Source organism: Symphodus melops (genome assembly GCF_947650265.1).
Source record: "Symphodus melops genome assembly, chromosome: 1".
In the NCBI taxonomy this organism is placed as follows: Eukaryota; Metazoa; Chordata; class Actinopteri; order Labriformes; family Labridae; genus Symphodus; species Symphodus melops.
In genome coordinates, this window is record NC_136691.1 from 46684885 (window position 1) to 46694656 (window position 9772).

Consider the following 9772-nt stretch of genomic DNA (forward strand, 5'->3'; position numbering starts at 1 on the left):
ACAGTTGGTAAAACATCATTTATTTTATTTATTTTTAAAGTCTTTAAGATACAACTCCAGTACAGTCAGTGTATAGCTTTGTTGAGGTAAAAAAAAAGATAAACATTGAAGAACATAATTGTCTAAAAAAAAATTATGAAGCCACAACATGAAACAGAAAGAGCAGCATTATTCAAGACTAGACTTTAAAAGCTCTTCTCCTCAGAAACAATGACATCACATCCAGCAGCTGTTTTTACTGCTGCTGAAGCTGAAGGCTGTTGATAAATACAGTTTGCAACTCGTTAATGTCGTCGCTTGCCTCTATGGGGATGCTGAGCCTCCCTGGTGAGCTTGAAAGCCCAGCAGCTGAATTATACGCAGGTTCATAGAGAGGCTGACTGAGGTTATCGTAGAAGGAATCCCCACTGCCTCCGACTGCACCAGGGTAGTGCTGCTGGGGGGACAGTCGGCTGTAGTCCTGGGCCTGGTGTGTGCCGTGTTGAAGGTTTAGGTATAGGTGGTTTTCTGGTCTGGGGCTGTGACAGGGGCTGTGACAGGGGCTGTGACAGGGGCTGTGAGGCATTAGGCAGGTCTGCAGGCAGCTGTTTCTCCTCACGGGCCGGTGCAGGTCGAGCCGTGCAATCAGCGGCTTGCCAATGTTAATGCTTTTGGTCCAGTGGACGGGATCGTCATCCATAGCGGGGAAGGTGCCCTGAAGGCAAACAGTGAACACAAGCTCCTCCTGTGGCATGTGAAGGGTGAGATGTCGTATTAATGAACATATAAGGCTTTCACACTTGCAGAAAACTCCTGAAAAACTCTGGATATTTCCAGGTTTAACTGTATGTGAACTTAAACAACCAAACATTTTCGCTCCGACTTGCCAGACTCCAAGTACTACACTACAAGTCTGAGTGAGCTGATGTGAGAACACAGCAGGATATTATCCAGATAATTCGCTTTGAGCACATGGTAGGGAGGAGCCACGTTTATATACTGTGACTGCTGCACGGTGCATAGAGTTAAGCTACAAACTTTCTGCACGTAATTAAACGGCTGCATTATGTTTTCTTTTCATCAGCATGTTCTTCTCCATTCTTTAGTTTATATTGGGATTCTGTGGAACTACACATAACATTGATATAAAGACAAATATTTTCATTATAGTGTTGTGTAGCGGTCTCTGTTGCTTCAACCCCCAAACTGAAATACCTCAGACATTTATGATAGAGCTCAGATGATTACTTGAACCCACTGCATGGATCCCCTTACTTTACACATAGCCCCACCTGCAGGTCAAAGCTTTATCTCGGGGCTAATCGGTGCCACAAACTAAGACAGTAAAAGTGGTATAAATTACACACTTAACGCGGATATAACAGCCTTGTCACTGTTGATGTTATGCCCACCTTTTATTCAGCTCTATAGTCAGAGTGTTTTGATTTGTCTTAAAGGAAGTTCTTTCTACATAGGATGGAAAAACTACAAAAACCCTTTTGTGAGCCTTTAACAAGTTTTTTAGAAAATAACAAAAAAAAAATGGTGGTTACCTGCTGCTTTGTTTGAAAGAGGTAAAGTTTTCACATAAAGCTAATATTCTTTTGGAGAAAGATATGCTGAGTATATTCACCCTGAGCTTCTGCAGTGAGCTGACTCTGGTGTAAAGGCAGTGCTGTGGTAGGCTGCGGGACAGAAAGTAGATCCCAGTCTCCTCTGGAGTCTCTCTATTCATCTCTTTGGGATCCACATCGAGCTCCTACAGGAAAGACAAAAAAAACACATTGCAGAGCATTGTTTGTGAAAATATCTGCAAACAACCACTCTTGATTTAATTCTTGGGTCATTTTATGTTTCATTAATAAACAAAATTCAGATGGAATTCGTTTTCATATAAAATGTTTCTGAACTTGTGACTGTGTCATTTTAACGTCATTAAAAAAAGATTCCATGACAACAATGCTGACCAGTGAGAAGTCAGTGACGTGGGCTTGGCAGAAGGACATGTCCTCGGGCTTCTTCACGATGTGAGTGTAAATGACAAGGACGTTGGAGAACTCTGCAGCAAAGCCCAACTTGATCTGAGCCCCGCAGTCAAAGTTCAGACACATACTCTCAGGAAGCTCTGCAATTACATTCAAAATACAAACAATTCATGTTATACACACGAGAGTGATCCCACAAACTGCAACTAAGAGGGATCATAAACAAGAGAGCCAGTGAACCGAAGTTAGAGGGAACAACCCACCGGTTAGTCGGATAGTTTATCATTTCTACATCTTTCATTTTGTTTTGTTTCTCTGTAAATGGTCTTAGTGTCGTGAATGGTAAATGTGAGATAAAAATAAAGTTGCTTTGACTTTAACAGAAAAAGATCATCACAATAAAAAAAATTAAAAAAACAGACAGGATATTAATCGATTTGCTGCTTTGTGCTCCATCATCACACATGTATTCTAACTGAGAGTATATAGACTTAGACTGAGTCTAAGTCTAAACACTCTCAGTTAGAATAACTACCCTGGTGCGGTGATGATTTCAAACTAACCGTGAGCCTTTGCCCACTGACGGCTGAGAGTGTGGGCAAGATCCACGCTGTCGCCAGGCAGAATAGGATCGGTGAGCGCTCTCCTCTCTGACAGACTGCTGCGGATTTCCAGAGCCTGCTTTCCCTTAGTGGCATTAAACTGACCCATGTCTGCACACACACACACACACACACACACACAGAAAACAGAAAACAGAAAATAGAAAAAAAACAACACATCAGCATTCAGTGCGTTGTACTTACTTTCTGATGTTTGTTGCTTTGGATAAAAAAAAAAAAAGTTTGCTAAATGAATTATAGCATTTAAAATGTTTCTTGACAGCTTCTCCTATCTAATTCCAATATCTGTATCTCAGTTTCTATTACTGATGAAAAAAGACAACAGTTAATCATCTTCCTTAATCATCTACATTATAACATTTGTTGATTTATCTTATTCGTCACTGTTTCTCTGCTCCTCTCTCACCCTCAGCCACTCTGTCCAGCATCACGGTGATCTTCTCGTCGTCCAGCAGTCGCTTCTTCAAGAACTTGACAAACACTCCGTTAGTGAAGCCACTGGAGCTCAGCTCAAAGGCCTCAGCATCTTGGCACCTGAGGAGCCAAACCAAGAACACAACAGTCTACATTCACTGAAAACTAGAAAAGAAACTTTGTACATTTAGTAATGATGGATTTGTAATAACTGACACTTACGTAGCATATCCAAAGACAATGTTAGCTGTAACCCTCAGGACAATATTTGGAGTTCTGTCATCATGAATGTTTCTGGAAAATATTCAAAAAATACCATCTGAAACATTAATAAACACAATAATCACTGGTCAAGCCATATTACTGCATTATCTCTGCTGTTTTTTACACTTTAACAAAAATACTGCTTTTTTTGAATATGTGAACACTGAGATTTAGTGTGTTTTGGTGTTTTAAAGAACCATTGTTGCTTTTTTCCTATATAAGTCAACATGTATATGAACTTCAGACTTTCTACAGATTACCGTATATACAGACACATACTAAACTATTTTAACCCATTATAATATATATATATAGGGTGAGTATAAGTTAGGTCTTAGTTTACCCACCTCTTCCTGCACATGTCCAGCAGGAAAACATTAAGCCCAGTCTCCTTCTCCTGCATCAGTTTTAGGATGCTCTGCACACACAAACAGTTGGCTGACTGATACGGGTTTGGAGCGTCGACAGGAACCATGAAACTGTTGCCGTAATTCTCATATCCATGACCAGCGTAGTAGAGCAGACCTGCAGGGGAAAATATGTGTGTTTCAATTCTTCTCTTCGTCAGCAAAACTGCCAATTCTTCAACAGATTAAAAAAACAATTCGACTTCTTCATATACTAACGCTCAGGTTTGTGTAAATCCAACACACCATAAACTCCTTTGTGAAGCAGCAGCAGGAACTCTTCAACAGCGTTTCTCATCTCTGATTCGGTGAGGTCCAGCAGCGAAACCACCTGGAAGTTTAGCTGTTGAAGGAGATTGGTGAGGTCGTACACGTCCACCATGGGAGCTTTGAGCTGTGGGTGGTTCTGGTAAGATAGATTCCCAATCAGCAGGGCCACTTTGTCAGTCGCTGTGGGGGAAATAAACCACACTGTTAAACGACTAGAAGGGAAAGCAACTCATACAATTTAAGACGTGTCCATGAAATAAGAGTTGAGACTGCTGAAAACTGAATTAAAACAGGAAGAATTAACAATATCTGGTTACAGTCCAATTAACTCCAGAGATTGAACACATATCTGAGAATAAGAGAAATACAAGTAGTTATTATGTGTTTATGTGGCACTGTCCTTTTATTTCTGTGATTTAGCTGTTGGATATGTCAAAACACAAGAAATCTGCCATACGTGATTATCAGCAGAAACGTAGTGTAGCACGTTAGGACTGAGGCTGAGTCTCATGGACAGGTCTTTTTACCTCTGCTGTCAGGAGTACTGTATATATTCAATTTCACATTTAAACATTCAATTTTTTATTTCACAACACGCAAAAACATTGTGCCCTCTGTTGTTGTTGTTGTTGTTGTCTTTTATCTTATCTTGCTTTTTATCCATGTCAGACTTTTTTCAAACTTACATGTGGCATGTAAGAAAAAAAATCTTTGAAAGATATTCAAAGATGTGTGGAGAAAATTAATGTAAGAACAATAAACGTAAACATTAGACTGATACACAGGAGGTTTCATTAAAAGCAGGAAGGAAATGGCCTGGTGAATCATAAACCAAACATAATCACATAATAAACAAGCCCTGCTTCTGACACCAACCTTTTAAAAACATATATGTATCTTCGAGACTGCATTTAGCTTTGAAGTGTCACTTTTTCAACTTGTCTAGCTGCTGGCTTTTTTTTTTACACACCTATATTTTCTGATTGATCATGACAGACATTTTAATCATACCTAATGGTAACAGAGTCGACATATAGAGGAACTGTGCACCAGATTCATACAGCAACATCAACAATAAAACAAATAGTGTGCCGACCACAATAACATCATCTGAATGATCCAACACCACTCGCATGAAGAAATGTAAAAAAAAACAAAAAAAAACACACTCACCATAAAGTTGCTCTGGTAGACTGTTAAGTAAAAAATCACTGGAACCTGAAAAGCAAAGTCGCAGTGAAACCACAACAAAAGGATCACGACACGAACACCGTCTACGAAAGATAGAAGTGGTACATCTAGAGTCATTGTCATTGATTACACTTACCTCCTCCGATGGCGTAAACATCATCTAGGAATCAAAATAACAGATATTTTACCATCATGCGGGAAAAGCATTTTAATGTCAGTAGAAACGATGATCAATCAACAGAAAAGCTTTGTTTTCCAGTAATGAAAGAAATGTCTCATTTTCAGTCAACTGAATGGAACAACTCTAATTAAATTAAAGATCCTGGGAGGAAATGTTCATGTGGTACCTTTTATTTCATTGCTGATTTAGTCATGTTCCTGTGATAGTAGTTTTATTTAACGAACACAAATCACAGACACATCTTTACATTCTTTGAATGTCTGCTGTGGAAAATCCCAAAATACGGAAACTGGTGATCTCTACCCGTGGTTGTTGATTCCCTTTGAAGGCTGTAAAAAGGCATCAGTGTAAATTTAAATCCATTTTAATGACAAGTAAAAAAAAAAAGAGTTTATGGAGATTGTAGTTATTATCACTCATTTTATCTTCAACAAATCCAATAAAAACGTTAAAGGCAACAATATGGCTTCAAATGTGAAAGACAAAAAGCTCAGTGATTCTAAAACAGTAGGGACTATTACTTCTTCACAAACGTTACTCTAACAGGAGTCATTTGTGCATCTATTGGAAACTATTTAACCATGCACATGAAAGACTTATTTGATACGCTGTTTAGTATAAATCACAGTGTGGATGATAGTGTCAACAGGATGGCGTAAATTCAAAACATGTCCAAAGGCTTTCTTGGAAAACAGAGGAAGTGATTAAACTGCATTATTAGATTATTAGGATTTTAATTGTCAGAATTTGTTGATAATAAGACAAACAAAGAATACGACCACCTTTAATGTCCATTTTATTGACAGATATTATGTTAATGCGTCCCTCTAAACCTTGTGGGGGGTTAGTGCTGGTTATCTAAGGGAAATAGAGACCATGACCCACATGCAGTTTAGGAACAATTTATAGAGCGATTAAAAAAGTGTTAGATTAATGTCTCATGCAGCTAACGGTTAGGCATTTTATTTATTCATTTTGTTTTTTTAATCAGCATGCACCCGTCCTTTCAACTCTACCTTCAGAGCACTCCATTGCCCCAGAAATGTGGACAGCTATCCTGGGTGCTTTTAGTCCAGAACAAACAAATAAAGATTCAGATGTAACGACAGTGAGGCTGATTTTACTTGACTGTAAATGCAGTGTCAAAAAGTGCAGCATACCTATCACAATGTCAACTTCATTGGTCCACATCCGCTCAGTGCTGCTGCTGATCTCGCAGCGATACCTGCCATGCTGGTCCTGCATCACATGAGGAATCTGAAACGCAGGGGTATTTTTGTTCCTATTACACCTTCTCAACAGAAGAAGAATCATCTAAAGTCTTCATAGAAGGGAAAAAGTGACCCTCTAATTATTCTTTACCATAACGGAAAGTTCATGCCTTTTAATATCTGAAAACTATTACCACAGGGAAACCAGCTTTAAAACACATATTCAAGGTAAAACTTTGATGAAAGTCAGATTATAAACTCTCTTTAAAAGAAACTCTCTTCACCATGAGTTTCCTCTTAGTGGCGTTGGGGATCGGGACTCCATTTCTGTGCCACTGGTATCGAGGGATTGGCCTTCCGACAGCTCCACACTCCAGCTGCAGGTTTTCCCCAACATACAGCCGCTGGGTTTGAGGCTGGATCACCAGCTTCAGCCGGCCGCCTAAGGACTGATAACTCTGCCCTGGTGTTGTGGAGGAGAGGATACATCGATGGTGTAAACTGCTAGATGAAGTCGGAAGTTTACTGCTTCATACGGCAAACTACTCACAGCTGAGAATCAAGTCCCACAAGGAGAAGATGCACTACATAAGCAAACCAGAACTCAATGTCAAATGAGATCACCTATATGATTTCTTACCGCAAGACGTAGAGACATCCAGGACATCCACTTGAGCCCACTGGCTGAATTCAAAAGCTTCTCCACAGTTGACCCTGCAGATGTAAAAGCCAGTGTCCTTCAGATGGACTGGACTTATCACCATGTCGGGAGAAAAGTTGTTTGGCACCTGAGAATGGAATAACCAGAAACAATTATACTGTAAGCAAGGTTCAACATTATTCACAGCCAAGAAGAGAAACAGCTGAAATCTGATCTGTTTTAGAAGTAATTTAGTCAAACTATTTGTTTCCCAGTTAAACTCACTGACTGTATAAGACATCCTCCTGGGTTAGAGTAAGGTTAAGTGGAGGGGACACGAGCTCTTGGTTGACTGTGTATTAAAAGCTCCCTTTTTTTTTTTTTTAAATCAAAAGTTTTAAATTTAGTATATCCTTTAAAATACATTAAAGTCAACTCCTTTTTTATGTCAATAAAATGGAGTTGTATATTCTTTAACCCATGTAACATTTGCTTTTGAAATTCTGGACTTCACGTAGAAAAGAAATCGGTTTCAGATCAAAGCTGAAAAGGGGAACAGTGAGCTTGAGCTTGCTTTGTTTCTGTGGCCAAACATTTGATATAGATTTCACACGACAAGAATATCTAAATAAGCCTCCTGGAAAGTTCAAAGAGGTCATGTGGGTTATCTTGTATTTTCATATGGATTTTAAATCATTTCAGCAGACAAACTGAATGTCTGAAGAGAACAAAATGTTGGCTGAAGCCTGGATATTTACGTCAACATTATGGACTCACAATAAAATGATACTGACATGTACGTTCAGAATGAAAGTAGAAAAAGGAAGATTTTAAGATAGACATTTTGATGGCTCACCTCTTCCTTACTCTTGAACCACTGGTACTGGACTGGAGATTTTCCCACAGCGTTACAGCTGAGACGCAGGTTGTGTCCAGATACGAGAGCGACAGACTGGGGCTGGATGAGGATCTGCAGGGCTGTACAGTACATGTAGGAGACGTCACCTAATGTTTAAACTGTAGACTGATTAAAGATGGGTACCACTGTATCATTTGTTTAATTTTGATATCAGAAAAAAGCAGGTGGGTTAAAATGGGGTTTCATTTGAGGGCAGATGCTTTCTACTTAAACTATCAATGATGTAAATCTGGAAAACACATCGTCATATTTTTCCTCCAAACTGATTTAACCATGCTTGCACTGACAAGTGGCATGGATTACAAATGTCACTGATAACACCTTGACGTGTTGAAGTGAGTCAGAAATTCCCTTCTGGCTAGAAACAGAACACAAAGAAAAAAAGACAGAGTTTGATCCTTGACATTATTGGAACAGGTTTGTGTTTTTCTTCACTTTACCAGATGGTTTCAGGCACTGCAGGGCCTCCGGGTTCCCCAGAGTTTGGAGGTGGTCAACTAAGTGACCTGTTGTGCAGCCTCGCTGTCCCATCAGCCTTAGCAGCATGCGGCTTGGGCTGCCCTCAAGCTCCAGCACCTTTAGAGAGCACATCTCCATGTCATCTGAGCTGTGGGACGAGCAGGAGAGACAGAAATCATATTTCAGATATTAGAACAAATTTTATGGGCCAAGTAAGAATCGTATCCAAGGACTTAGAGAAATTATCAGATTTTATTGTATCAGGAACTTATGTCTCAATCATTTTTACAGAAATATACAACACTGGTTAAAAATTAAAAAAAATAGAGATGTGCAAAGATTATTTGATTATATATAGCACAAGCATCTCGGTGATACATCCAATGCAAGAATTATTATGTAAAACATTGGACAGTAAGATATTAGCAAATATAATCTTTAATAAACCTGTAATGAACACATCAATAAATAACAGAAAAGGCCTTACATGTTATGATGCTTTCACTGAACTGTATAACTATAATAATGCTTATCATTACTATGACAAGAACCCTACAGCTTTATTATTCTTTGTCATAATTGTGCATTTCAATTTTGTCGCACCTTGAATAACTTTTAAAAATCCAGCCCTTATACCTCTCACAGTCTGAATGTATCTCAACCTACCTGACTTTGAAGCGTCTGTCACTGCTGACTATCTCTCCAAGTTTTCGCCATCCTTTATTGCTGGACTTGTCCAAAACACCACAAAGCCTCTTGACAACCGGCTCCTTCAGCAGGTTGATCTTCGTAGATCTGTCCAGAGTTTCAGACATGGCAGCGAGCAAGCTAAGTTTACCATTGACCTATTTACTGTCTGACGGGAGTCGTCGTTACTACAATTGGCAACAACAATACTGCTCACCAAATGAAAAAAAAAAAAAAAAAAAAAAAAAAAAAAAAGACTACTTCCTGAAAGAAGTGCAAAAGTGATTCACAGACACACCTACTCACTTATTCCGCCGTGGTTTCCCCCCACGCAGCTGCAGCAGAGTGCATGCTCCGAAGATTGAGTATGCATCAAGATAGGTCACTGAAATTTCAGTTTATTATTTTTTTGTAGGTTATCTGAAAATGTGTCCCTTTTTTGCTAAATGCGTCATATCCATATTTATAGTCTAGGGTCATCGTAACTAAAAACTTTTCTTTAATGATCGGTTTTTAATTTTCAATTGAAGCCTTGGCTTCTT

The 9772-nt window shown here is 39.1% G+C and overlaps 1 protein-coding gene across 3 annotated transcripts; it reads right to left on the reverse strand.

The window, feature by feature from the left end:
• On the reverse strand, nt 1–9560 carry malt1 (MALT paracaspase 1). Of its 3 annotated transcripts, none has more exons than XM_079362088.1 (17): nt 9210–9560; nt 8525–8691; nt 8022–8143; nt 7166–7313; nt 6810–6988; nt 6475–6571; nt 6331–6378; nt 5270–5293; nt 5116–5160; nt 3919–4122; nt 3613–3847; nt 3224–3295; nt 2994–3121; nt 2528–2677; nt 1947–2104; nt 1613–1738; nt 1–724 (listed from the first exon to the last, which is right to left on the reverse strand). In XM_079362088.1, the coding sequence occupies exons 1-17, from the start codon at nt 9356–9358 to the stop codon at nt 236–238; spliced, it is 2541 nt and encodes an 846-aa protein (XP_079218214.1). In that variant the 5' UTR covers nt 9359–9560; the 3' UTR covers nt 1–235. The 3 variants fall into 3 exon arrangements, with proteins under 3 accessions (XP_079218214.1, XP_079218216.1, XP_079218215.1); XM_079362090.1 differs by having other exon boundaries at nt 3613–3790; nt 9210–9558; XM_079362089.1 differs by lacking the exon at nt 6331–6378.
• Between the last annotated feature and the right edge of the window lie 212 nt (nt 9561–9772).